At 42.3% G+C, this 14122-nt stretch overlaps 1 protein-coding gene across 5 annotated transcripts in view; it reads right to left on the bottom strand.

The window, feature by feature from the left end:
• The window catches only part of LOC138763967 (dihydropyrimidine dehydrogenase [NADP(+)]-like), a 1056199-nt gene that overhangs the window by 632164 nt on the left and 409913 nt on the right, over window positions 1-14122 (bottom strand). For all 5 annotated transcript variants that reach the window (XR_011357924.1, XM_069939063.1, XM_069939065.1 and 2 more), the window contains exons 4-5: window positions 5357-5444; window positions 2042-2203 (exon numbers count right to left, since the gene is read on the bottom strand). Coding sequence is in view for 4 of the 5 variants with exons in the window: in XM_069939063.1 (XP_069795164.1) it covers window positions 2042-2203; window positions 5357-5444 (250 nt within the window). In the remaining variant the exon portion in view is untranslated. The remainder of the gene's footprint in view (window positions 1-2041; window positions 2204-5356; window positions 5445-14122) is intronic.

Raw genomic sequence — 14122 nt, 5'->3', positions numbered from 1 at the left:
TGTGGATAGGGTGGTGAAGAAAGCCTTTAGTATGCTTGTCTATATAAATCAGTGCATAGAGTATAGGAGTTAGGAAGTAATGATGAAACTGTACAAGGCATTGATGAGGCCAAATTTAGAGTACTGTGTGCAGTTCTTGTCACTTATAGGAAGGATATTAACAAGATGGGGAGAGTGCAGAGAAGATTTACAAAAATGTTCCCTGGATTTCAGCATCTGGAATAGAAGGAAAGACTGAGCAAATTAGGTCTTTATTCCTTGGAACGTAGAAGGCTGAGAGGGGATTTGATAGAGGTGTTTAAGATAATGAGAGGGATAGATAGAGTTGAAGTGGAAAGGCTTTTCCCATTGAGAGTAGAAGAGATAGATACAAGAGGTCATGGGTTGAGAGTTGACAGGCAAAGGTTTAGGAATAACATGAGGGGGAATTTCTTAACTCAGAGAGTGGTTACTGTGTGGAATGGGCTTCTGGGAAAGGTGGAGGAAGCAGGGTCAATTTTGTCATTTAAGAAAGAATTGGATGAGTATATGGATGGGAGGGGGATCGAGGGATATGGGCAGAGTGCTGGTAAGTGGGATTAGAGGAGGTTACTTGGATCAGTGCGGACTAGAAGGGCCATATTGGCCTGTTTCCATTCTGTAATTGTTATATGGTTATATGGGGAAAAGTTCAGTAGGTGGAGATTAACCTATTATCTCCATCTTGAATGGTAGAGCAGGATCGATGGGCCGGATAGCCTACGCTGCTCCTATTTCTTATGATCTTATGAGGCATTAAATTGTGTGACATGAGACTCCCAAAGCATGGTCTATTCTAGCCTCGATCACAGGAGCACTTATCAAGAGAACAGAGAGAAAGATGGATGAGCTCAATGCCACCTTGACACAATGCAATGTCCTAACTGACTTAGAATCATAGCTTAGGCGTTATATAGAATGGAAATGAGCCACCATGTCCATTCTGCCTTTTTTGCTCATCTTATCCCAATTGCCAAGATTAGGATCCTATCCTTCAGTTACTTGTGGGGATCTCTGAACCATATATTTATCCAGGAAAAGGAGCATTTTAAATGATGTTCTATATCTAGGACCTATATTTATGCCTGTATAAATGGTAAATTTATTCCTCCACTTGGCAAGCTACGCACTTGCCCATTCCAACACTTGCTCAAGTTCAGTGTCTACAATGTGTTTATCAGTCACCTCTGAACCCACAGTATCAGAGCAAGTTATCCTTGACAATTAGAAACTGCTTAAGGTAGCAATGAAGGAGTGCCGCCCTATTAGGAACTATTTTTTGTTCATAAGACCTTAAACCTGCCTTTCAGGGAAAAAGAACCTGTGGCACCATTTCAATGAAGAGAAGGTAATTTACCTCTCACCCAATATAGCAAAAACAGAAATATCAGGGATTATAAAATATCAGTATTTGTGGCAGTACGCTGGCATCAGGAAAGAGGTATCAGTTCCACAAGACTTGCACCACCAGGTTCAGGAACGGCTGCTCCCCCTCCACCAACAGACTCCTCAACTACAAACTCAATCTGAGACTCATTTAAGGACTCTTACTTGTGCACTTCATTGACTTTGTTTTGTTCTCTCTATATTGCACTGTCAATTTGTTTACATTCATTATTTGTTTACATCTTTTTGCTGGGTACAGTTTATTTTTTTGCACTACCAATTAGTGGTAATTCTGCCACTCCTGCAGGAAAAAGGAATCTTGGGTGATGTCATGTATGTACTCTGACAATAAATCTGAAATCTGATTTGTGAGAGAAATTGTGCTAGTGTATTTCCTTCAATGAAGCTATAACAACATTTAAACAAGTATCTCATTAACAATAAAATGTATTGAGACATCAAATTATGTGCATAAAAACACTATATAAATGCATGATTTTCTTTATTACCAGCAAATAAGATTCTGTAAATTAATTTTGAAAAAAATAAACTCAGAAGTCATGTTGATATAAATACCTGATGATACGTTTATAAAAATTTCACTGAATATTGATGGATGCAAAGTTCAGTCATATACCTCTGTTGCAAACTGTTGCAGGCCACCAATGTTAATTGCTCCTTCTTCAGATGCATGTAGGTTGCATCCCCCCACACAGAGGTCTGATGTTGGACACACCATACCGCAAGTTAGACCGAGGGGATTGTCAGATAAAATGGCTTTGGCAGCCCCATAGTAGTTCTATAAATCAATAAAAACAAACCTCATCAACACTGCACACAGCAAGAATATTAACTTATTTTGTACAAACTAAAATATCATTAATTCACTGTTCATTAACAATAATGAGAATTTAAGACAAATAAACTAATGCTTTAGTGCAATGGAAACCAATCCAGAGCAGGATTTGGGAGGGAAAACACAGAAATGCTGGAGGGACTCAGTAGGGCTCTCAGCATCCAAAGGAGGCAAAGATATATTACCGACATTTCAGGCCTGAGGCCTTCTTCAAGGTATGGAAAAAATAGGCTTTTTCCATGCTTTGAGGAAAGACTTAGGCCTGAAAATTCTGTAAAATATCTTTGGACGCTGCAAGACCTGCTGAGTTCCTCCAGCATTTCTTCTGATATTACAATCACAGATCTGCAGACCTCCGTGTTTCACAGGATTTAGAGAAAGAAGGCAGGACTGGTGATCCATGGATTAGTCAAGTCCAACAGCAACAAAAGCCCAGATGAGTTATCAGAAGATGGAGTGAGGCACGAGAAAAATGAGTGAGAATACAGAGTGATCTTGGTGATAAAATGGATGCAATGCCTGAAATTCGTCTCAGATTCAGAGTGATGAATCAGCAAATAGTCTGGTCGACTGCTGACCAGAGTCAGGGAACAATGTAATACTTGTGATCAGGGGCTTGAAGGCGAGGAGCTTGGACTATTCAGAAATGAATTATTTTGCCTCATCTGGGATCAGATACCAGTCAAGCGGTCTGTAGAGGACACAAGAGGGGTCGATTAATGAAGTTGGATGTGTTGAACTTGCTTAAAAATAACTGGACAAAAAAAAAATTTGTTTCCTGAATACTTTTGGGAGTATTTTATGGACAAAATGTTCCTACCGAGTACTGTTTATTTTTTATATATAATCTATTTTTGTGATTTCATGTCATATTTTAAGTCTACTTCAAGCATACAAAATGATAAAGGACAACATGTCATTGAAAATTCATTTTTGACAGTTGCACTTAGACTGATCTTGGTGCAGTCAGTAATGAACATGATGAAAGGTTTCACCGAGACGTTGTGACCACAGAAAAGGGGTGTCAGGAAACTGGAATCCATCAATGCTGGCCAACTATTGCTGGACACTGATACGAGAGGCACCAGATGGTGAGTACAAGCGAAAATCAGTGGAAAAGTTTTTTAGGGCTGTTGAACTAAGGCAATGTGCCAGCATCATTATGTGATTAAACAGGCTAAATTCAATAAAAAAATAATTTAATGTTTCTCCATCTTCCTACGTGATGCAGCAAATCTGAAATTATCTTTTGGTTTAGCTTGAACTTGTCTATCATAAACCTCCATTTTCGTTCAGGAAGCAAACCTTTTGGGAAAAAAAATTGTTGTCCAGTGTGCCGTAATTAATTGGCTGGGGGGGGGTGGTGGGGGGGGAGTAAAGACAAAAAAATTACTGGATGGTCATCTTCTGGCAAGTGGAAGGCTTTTAAAAGTAAAATGGGGAGAGTTTTAGGATCAATGCATTCCTGTTAGATAGAAGATTAAGGCTGGCAGTATTAGGGAACCCTAGCTGACGAGCGATTGGAGATTGGTCAGGAAATAGAAGGCGGTACATGTCATGTATAGGCACTTGAGAGGAACACAAGGGATTCAGGAGTACACTTAATTGGAAATCAGGAGCGCAAAAAAATAGGATGCAATTTGGCCTTGGCATAAAAGGTGAAAGAGATTTTTAATTTTTTTAAAATTTCAGACATACATCACTGTAACAGACCAATTTGGCCCTACGAATTTGTGCTGTCCAATTTATACCTCATTAACCTACACCACGGTATGTTTTTGAAGAATCATGAGAGAGTTTCTGTATAGTAAGAACAAAAGGGATAAGAGGGAGAAAATAGGTCCCTTGATCAGGTTATCCTCCATGTGGAGTAACAGGAAATGGAAGAAGTCTCAAATGAATACTTCCCATCGGTATTTTCTTTGTGCAGAAGGTCATGAAAGGAAAGGAATTTAATGAGCTGGTCGTGATATTTGCATAATCGTTAAGCACTAGGGCCTGTAAGAACTGCACAATAATGAGTGGTGGAAAAATTACTGAAGGGGCTTCTGACAAGCAAGATATCTCTGCTTTTGGGATGGCAATGACCGATTTGGGATAGACACCTTCATGCATGGGGAATCATATTTCACAAATTTGATTAATCTTTTGAAGAGGTGACCAAGAGGATGGATGAGGGCAGGACTTTAGAAAGGCTTTTGAAAAGGTTCGAACAAGGTAGACTGGAAGGTTAAAGTAGATGGGATCCAGAATGAGCTCGCCAAATGGATATTAAATTGTTCTGGTAAGTCAAGGGATGATAATTGAGGGTTATTTTTCAGAGTGGAGTCCTGTGAAGAGTGGTCCTCCACTGGGATCTGTGCTGGGACCCCTGTTGTTTGTCATCTATATCAATAATTTGGATACAATGTGAATAGAGATAGCATGGTTAGGGTCGGGGTTTGCTCATGACACCAAAATGAGTGTTAAAAAAAAACAATTTTTAATGTTATTCTCACAAAATGATCTAGATATTCCAATGGGTTCAATTTAACTCAGAAATGATCATGACTACAGTATAACTTGGGGTGAATGTAAAGCAAGTGCAAATAGACCAGTTTCTACGATCCTGCATCCTAAGATTTTATTGTTACTCTTCGAGGTGTCATCAGCTACGCACAAACATACAGCTGCATTAAAAAATTTGAACAGCCTAAATGTTTTAAATGCATATTAGATTTTTTATCCATATTCGATTCCTGTGTGATCAATTTTATCGGCTTGCCCTTTGGATGATTAATTTGTGCATTCTACACTTCTCATGTAAGCAGTGGATCGCTTCTTGTCGGGTTTTCATCCAGAAGCAGATTCTTTAATGCCATGAATATCACAGGGAGGATGGGAGCTGTGAAGATCTTAAACATTTTTTTTAATCCTCAACAGAACAGGAATAAAATGGATGTGTTTGACCTGAGGTTCACTACCCCATTACTCGACCCATGGAATCCAAAAGTCAATCTCTTGAACTGGTTAGGCTCTAGTGGCTTTGCTTCAGGAATTTAATTTTGTTAAGTCTTACTTCACATCATTTATCCTTAAATGCCAGTCATTTCCTACCTTGTTTGCAATACTGGTGATGAATGACTTTATGTCCAGATTAGTTGGACAGCTCTTCTGACAAGGAGCATCAGCACACTTCAGACATCTGGAAAGCAAAGTAATTCTGTCAAGAAACATCAATTACATAAAAAAAATCTTTGCATCCTGCTTTGATCTAAAAAATTGTTCCTCCCAGCAAATGAACAAGATGAAGAAGTGAATTCATGTTTCTGTGAAGTATGAAAAATCCCACACAAACCACGCATTTTCTTTGGTGTAAACCCATCTAGATCAGCAACTACAACATGTAACAAAAGGAGAGAAACCAAACAGTTCCTTGCAACAAATTAAGAGGTTTTTTTTGTTATCCTTGTATCTAAAAACAGACATGCATCAAGTAAAACCTACATCAAATGACCAATATGTCAGATCAAGGAATGCAGGTTAATTTGATTACATTGTACTGGTGCTGGGCAATGAACAATTTAAAGTTTTGCCTGAGATACTCTAATATGACATGACTCAAAATTTGTTGAACTTAATGCTTTAGTTTGCAATAAATCTCCTTTCAGTAAATTATATTCAACATTCTGCCGGACAGGTGAAAAATAAGGGGACAGCAATGCAGACAATAAGAGGTCTAAAGACATACCATCCAAAAACACACTTGTATGCACAAAATCACATTCAAAAAACATCACCATATTATTATCAATTCACACTGAGCAAAGAATGGTTATGTGTTACGAGCCCAAAGGACCCCAAAACCCAGCAGCAATAGACATTCACCAAGAGAAGTGGTTTTTAAAACAAAAGTTATTTTTAATCAACTTGTAACATGAAAATAGAATCAAACTATTATTTACTTATACTTAACTATACTCTATACCAACACAAATTAACCTGGTTCTAATTCTAAGCACGCGTGTATGCAATGTGTGTGTAAATTCAAAAAAAGTTCTTTGGTTCACAGTTCAATCTCACTCCTCCTTTTTCCAAGTTCTCTGGATGCAGGCAATTCTTATACTGTGCACAGAATTTAACATGTATAAAGTTCACCAGGCTTTGGTGCTTGAAAGGTAAATGTTTACAGCTCAGGAAAGTTCTTGTAGGGTTTGCAAAGAGAAATATTTGTTGTTCCAGGATTTCCAGAACTGAGGTACCACCATTAGTCACCTCAAGGTCTCACTGATGAAACTTGCCCCATCAGGGTTTTCTAGATGGTAATCTCTTCCTCTAGGCCACCACAAAGCTCCATGCTGCTCCTCTTATTCCAAGAGAAACGTAAGTCAGACAGCAGCTCCACCATACCACAGCATATCACCTGCAGGCCAATGGGTTGATGGAGTGCTTCGACAGGCATCTCAAGGCAGCATTGATGGCCCGGCTCAAGGGTCCCAACTGGGTGGATGAACTGCCTTGGGTCCTGCTTGGATTCTGTATCATATCAAAGGAGGACCAATGCTTTGGGGGTGGAGATGGTCTCTGGTGCACTTTTTATCATCCGCAGGGAGTTCCTGGTTCCTGATAAATGCCCGAAGGACCCCGCGATGATCCTCGAGAGCCTGCTTCAAAAGCTGAGGTCCTTGGTTCCGTGGCAACCCCAACCCCAGCTTCGCCTAAATTCCAGAGGTGAATTGTGCCCCCCTACCCGAAGTAAAGTGCTCCGGGACCCAGAATCAGGACACCCATGTGTCAAAGAGTGTCCTGGCGCAGGTTTCTGTGGTGGTATCAGCCCCTGGGACCGTCTCCGGCCACCTCTCGGAGTGGTCCACCATGATCAAGAGGTATCTCACCCACAGGAAACTGGTAACGGCCCCACTAAATCAATGCACAAGTGGCTGAGCCTGCGCAATGTTGGCTCAAATGTCTGTGTAGGCATGTGAACCTGTACTTCGGCTAAGCTGTTTACAGAGGCCAGGCCAGACAAATCTGTTGGCCACCATTTTGACCGTGGCATGGATGGTGGGGTGCACCAGGTTGTGGTTGGCCTAGAAAACCTGGCGCCACCATGCAGCCAAAACAATGGGGCACGGGGCTGCCGGTAGAAATGTAACAAGGCAGTGTAAAGTTACCTGGGCCGATTGGGACATCCTCCGCTCTGAGACCGGAGACGGCTGTTCTATAACCAGGGATCTCAGGGTTCTGCTGCTGCACTTTGCAAGGGCCACACAATCGACCCCTTGGGACAGGGGGTGTACCGACTCAGTCGCAGGGCATGGCAGAATGTCGGTTACCATGTTGTTTTTCCTCGTGATATGTTGAATGTCTCTGGTTAAACTCGGACACATAGGACAAGTGCTTCTGTTGTCTGACTGACCATGGGTCCGATACCTTATGGAAGGCAAAAGTGTGTGACTTGCAGTCAGTGAACACCCTGAATTCCCAGCCTACCAAAAAGTGACAGAAATGTCATACAGTCAGGTACAGCGCAAACAGCTCCTGGTCGAAAGCGCTGTATTTGAGTTCTGAGAGGTGGGGTGGGGGGGGGTGGTGGAGGTGCTTCCTGAAAAAGGCTAGGGGTTGCTACTGGCCCTCAATGAGTTGTTGTGGCATGCCCCCTGCCATTGTGCTGGAGGTGTCGACTGCCTCCAGCATGTCTTTGGCATTTTGGAATGTCCTAGAGGTTTCCTTGTCCCACCAATGTCTTTTGCCTTGCTGGTCATCAGCGCAAAGAGGGGGCCCATGAAGCATGCCACTGCCAGTATGAACCTGTAGTAATAGTTTATTATACTGATAAATTCTTGCAGCCCTTTTGCCGTGCATCGCTTAGCAATGTGCCAGACCAGCTCAACTTTCTCGGGGAAGGGGTGTGGCCCCGTCCCTATTAATTCTGTGTCCTAGGAAGTCAATGGTGTCTAGACTGAACTGGCACTTAGCAGAGTTGATGGTCAGCCCGAACTCACTCAGATGGGTGCCCAGTTGTCTCAAGTGGGCAGTGTGGTCTTTGCGGCTGTGGCTGGCAATGAAGATATCATCCAAATAAATGAATGCTAATGGGAGGTCCCGGCCCACTGCTTCCATTAGCTGCTGAAAAGTTTGTGCTGCATGCTTTAGACCGAAGGGCATGCAGAGAAATTCAAACAAACCAAAGGGGCTTATGATTGCAGTCTTGGGGACGTCCTGGGGGTGAACTGGGATTTGGTGGCACCTCCAGATGAGGTTCACCTTGGAGAACACCCATGTCCCATGTAGATTGGTGGCCAAGTCTTGGATGTGCATCATGGGATATCTGTCGGGCGTGGTGACCTCAAGGAGGTGGCGGTAGTCACCGGATGGTCTCCAACCCTCTGTTGATTTTGGCACCACGTGAAGGGGAGAGGTCCAAGGACTGTCGAGTGCCACACAATCCCCAGCTCCTCCATCTTTTTGAACTCCTCCTTCACCAGGCTGAGCTTATAGGGAGGGAGTTGGCGTGCCCTGGCGTGGAGTGGGGGGCCCTCAGATAGTTTGTGGTGCCTTGTCCTGTACTTTAGCTCGGCCTCGGAGAACTGTGGTGCCACTATTGAGGGGAACTCCAACAGGACCTGAGAGTATTATAAAGTCCAGGTTGGGGGGGAGGGGGTAGCTTGGCTTCCCCCAGAGGCAGAGTCTGAAAGGTTCCGATGTGCACTCTCACAATTACCTGGACAATTCTTCCCACCCTAACACTTGCAAAAGTGTCATCTCTTTCTCTCAGTTCCTCTCAGAATGAGGTTTTTCCATCGAGGACGGAGATGTCTTCTCTTTTCAAAGAAAGGGGCTTCTCTTCCTCCTCCATCAACTCTGCCCTCACACACATCTCCCATATTTTAAACATATCTGTTCTTACCTCATCTTCCCACCACCCCACAAGGGATGAATTCCCCTTGTCCTCACCTACATAATTCTCTGCAACTTTTGCCTTCTCCAGCGAGATTCCACCATCACGCACATCTATCCCTTCCCACCACTGTCTACTTTCCACAGAGACCGGTCCCTAAGAGACTCCCTGGTCCATTCATTCCCCCCCCAAACCCTCTACTCGTCCCATCGCTTCCCACTGATTACCTCCTGGCACTTATCCGTATAAGCAGAGCAAGTGCTACACCTGCCCTTACACTTCCTCCCTCACCATCATTCGGGGCCCAAGACAGTCATTCCAGGTAAGATGACACTTCACCTCAGAGTTTGCTGGGTTGGTATACTACGTCCAGTGCTCCTGGCGTGGCCTTCTGTAAATTGCCAAGACCCGACGCAGACTGGGAGACTGTTTGGCTAATCACCTACGCTCTGTCCGCCTGAGGAAGCGGGATCTCCCAGTGACCACACATTTCAATTCTACATTCCATTCCCAGTCTGATATGTCCATCCATGGCCTCCTCATCTGTCAAGATGAGGCCTCACTCAGGTTGGAGGAACAACACCTCATATTCCGTCTTGGTAGCCTCTAACCTGATGGCATGAACATTTAATTTCTCATATGTTAAACCTCCCCCCCACCCACTTTCTTTTTCCCCCCCCATCCTCCCTCTCTCCTTCTTTTCCCCTCAGAATTTCTCCTTACCTATCCTCCATATACCTCCTAACCTCCCTTCCCTCTCCATTCTTCCTAGGCACTCCATGCATTCCTTCCCTATTATACTTCATTCCCTTCACGCTATCACGGATCCCCCCCCCACATTCTCTCCCTCTAGCCAATCACTAGTCTCTCTCTCCCCACCTCCAAATCTCTGAATGTTCTTTTCTTTCACCAGCCTTGATGAAGGGTCCCGACCAGAAACGGTGACTTACTGCTTCGACTAGATGCCACCTGGTCTGCTGTGTTCTTCCAGCATTTGTGCATTTTCATATTATTTATTCCAGCATCTGCAGGTTTTTTTTGTCTTTTCATACAATTTCTGTCAGTTCTATGCAGTTACATTCTACCACAAGGTCCTGCCAATTATTATCTTTTGTGGATATCCAATACTCTTTTGATTATGCTTCTACCATCCCTTGCAGGCAATGAGTTTCGTGTTATTAAGGCTCATTACATAAAATCAACTATTCTCACATCCTGTGTCTTTTGCTTTAAATGTTCCCTGGTCCTTGAGCACTCCATCAATAGGAACAATGTTCTACTTTTTGTCCCATTTAAAACTACAAGGATATATAGTCTGACCCATCTCTTTGAAGGTTTCTCTGCTCAGAGGAATACAACTCCTCAATTCTCAAGTCTAATTCCATAGGCAAGAACTTCCATTCCTGGAACCCTTCTAGTAACTAGCTTCTGTACCTCTAGGACCTTCCTTTCAGTTGTGGGATAACAAGCATCTCATAGTGCTAAAACCTCAACTTTCAACTTTTGTACATTGAGCCTCTATCTAGGAAACCCAGGTTCCCCTATGCTTTACTAACCATTCTGAAGTTTCTCTCCATTTTCAAAAAGCATGCGCATATCGGCACATTGAAAGATTCAGAATTTAAATTTTTCAAGGAGCATATTAGATTACACCAGTGGTTCTCAACCATTTTCTTTCCACTCATATCTTCTTTGGCTTGGCTTCGCGGACGAAGATTTATGGAGGGGGTAAAAAGTCCACGTCAGCTGCAGGCTCGTTTGTGGCTGACAAGTCCGATGCGGGACAGGCAGACACGATTGAAGCGGTTGCAGGGGAAAATTGGTTGGTTGGGGTTGGGTGTTGGGTTTTTCCTCCTTTGCCTTTTGTCAGTGAGGTGGGCTCTGCGGTCTTCTTCAAAGGAGGTTTCTCAACCATTTTCTTTCCACTCATATACTCATATACCACTTTAAGTAATCCCTAAGACTTTGATGCTCTGTGATTAGTAAGGGTTTGCTTGAGGTGGTATGTGAGCGGGAAGGGAAGGTTGAAAGCCACTGCTCTCAACCCAATTGTTATTGAAATATTTTGCATGAGAAAAATTGCTATTGGCTCATTTCCTTTGGAGTTATGAAACCGTGCACATAATGAGTCAATTAGGTACCATTAAAACAGTGGTTGTCAAACTTTTTCTTTCCACTCACAGACCACCTTAAGCAATCCCTTATTAATCACAGATCACTGATGGCAGAGGGACTGGTTAAGATGGTCTGTGAGTTGAAAGAAAAAGGTTGAGAACCACTGGATTGCACTCAATATTTCTCATTTGCTTTGATCCTTATGGTTATTCTTGAATAATTTCTACATGTAACTGCTCTGCATATAACCGAGCGTCAGCATATATGCTGGATAGACCAGCAGTTAATCCAGCATTTCGGAGCCTTTACTACATTCGCAGCATCTGCAGCCTATCGTGTTTCTGTCAGCATACCTTCGTCAGTTGGCCTGCACATTTACTCAGCAAGGTAAAATGCTCAAAGATTACATAAATACATACATAATCACATGGATTTGTTGAATCTCAGAAGCCAATTCAGTAAATATGTACAGAAGTCTCGCTTTACGTTAGTTTTAATGATGTAAATGTTGGACAGAAAGTTATATTATATAATGACTCTTGACTTTTGGTCTCTTGAGTTTGGAAATTATGCATGATTTAACAGAGTCCTTTAGAATGATCTAAAGCAGTGGTTTTCAAACTGCACCCCCCAAACCCTCGACTCACATTCCACCTCAACCAATCCCTATGCCATAAGTGTTCTGTGATTAGTATGGGATGGCTTAAGGTGGTCTGTGAGTGGAAAGAAAAAGTTTGAAAACCACTGTTTTAATCACTTGTTATGTGCCCAGCTTCATAACTCCAAAGGAAATGGGCCAATGACAATTTTTTTCTCAAACAAAATATTTCAGGAACAGTTGGTTCTCATCCTTCTCTTCCCACTCACCGACCACCTTAAGCCATCCCTTACCAATCACAAAGCACCTATGGCATAGGGATGGCATAAGATGGAATGCGAGTTTAGGGGACAGTTTGAAATTGATCTAAAGAATTGACAAATTGGTACCTTACTCTGGAGGGCACATTTAAAAGCAACAGGATGTAAAGTTCATTCAGGTTGTTCAGGAGTGAAATCAGAAAACATTTTCTCCACAAGGTGTACTGGAACTCGAGAACTCTCACAAAAGGATGGAGATATTGAAGTTTCTAAGGCTGATATTAATGCAAGGGTAGCAAGTGAGACAGATTAAAGGCAAGTAAATAGAATTAACTTTCAAATCAGCTATGATCCAACTCAAAAGCAGAATCTTGAGGTTGGTCCTATAATTTAGTTGGATGTTCTGCAGAAATGTAAGCAGGTACCCACAGAATTAAAACACCCAGTAGCTCTCAGCATATAATTTCAGAACACTGCTCATTCAATCCTGAAAGAGACATTTGCACACACTGCATTCCACACCAGAATAGACACACTCTATTCACTAGTAAAACACAAAACTATGCAGACACCATGGTGGAAGAAACTCAGCAGGTCAAACAGTGTACTCTATGTGGTGGAGATAAAGATGCATAACCGATGTTTCAGGCTTGAGCTCAAGGTCCCTTGATGAAGGACTCAAAAAGAAAACTTTGGTTATGCATCTTGTATCTTTATCTTTGCTCTGTAAAGTACACTGAGCTGGTGAGTTTCTCCAGCATTGTGTTTATATTGTATTCGCTGTTATTGACACACACTTGTCTGGAAAATTTATCTCCCCTCAGAAGTGTGAAATGTGGAATATTGCACTCCGTTTCCATAATATTTCTATTGAATTTCCGAGCAAATGTTCCCCTGGATGATATGCATACTAATTTAAATATTGACATATTAAGCAAGTTCAAATTTAGTCTGCTGGTATGAATGTGGCATTTATGCCTAATAAATATTCAGACTTTGCAGCACGACTGGTTAATTGGATTTTCTTTCTCAGTAGCACAATTGGTGTTCATAATTAATACGTTGGAATTTTGTGCACTGCTAAACTGTTCCCAAACAGTCTGAGTGCCTGAATGAAATGTCACTCTGTGTATAGGGTCAGGACCTATTGTTCTCTATGAGGAAGGAACAGTGATGATGAAGGGATTATTCGCTGTGAAGAAAAGAGAAAAAAAAATTATTGGACTGCGATTCCAAGTTTCATCACGGGGGAACTCAGTGATACAACAGCCTTGAATTTGTTTGCTAACATGCAGTGAGTTTGGTGTACACTGTACATGGCATTTTTAACCCGCAACATAGAGTAAAAGAGCTAGCCTGATAACTGTGAACTCTCGATGAAATGCTGTAAATGGCCCACCAGCCTGTAATGATCACAAGATAAAGGACCAGAAGTAGCCCAATCAGCCCATCAAGTCTGTGCTAGTGATCCTCCTGACCACTAGAGGGAGTTGGAGACTAGTTTGTTGCAGCTAAGGATGATTCAAGATGGATGCCTGCACTCGGTCCCGAGTGAGTTCTGCTTTAGCTAATAAATATAGTTGTTTTAAAAGAACCCATTACAATAAAAGAAGCATCACATGGTACCAGTATGTGTTTCGCTTGCATCTACAGCTGCAGGGAGAGAGAGCTTTGGTACATTTTTAATGGACATGAAGTTAAAAGTAAGAACATGCAATTTTGGATTGCTGCAAGATGCAATGATCCGTGATAAGAAAGTGAGAGAGTGGTTGCTGCAAGAGCTGTGACTTTATGTCATGCCGGTGCCTGTGGTTTAGCTCCATACCACGCAAAAAAGTTAGGTGATAGTGCAAAAGCCAGTGAAAATGAAGGCATAGTAGGTAGGTCACAGTGTGTGTCCACTTACACAAACAAAAAATGAGATATAGGAAAAAAAAGATGTGCAAATGATGTGGTACTCAACATGCACCAAAACAATGCCCTGCCTATGGAAAAGTCTGTAATAAGTG

Source organism: Narcine bancroftii, chromosome 5 (assembly GCF_036971445.1).
Source record: "Narcine bancroftii isolate sNarBan1 chromosome 5, sNarBan1.hap1, whole genome shotgun sequence".
In the NCBI taxonomy this organism is placed as follows: domain Eukaryota; kingdom Metazoa; phylum Chordata; class Chondrichthyes; order Torpediniformes; family Narcinidae; genus Narcine; species Narcine bancroftii.
This window is presented reverse-complemented; position numbering and strand designations above follow the sequence as displayed.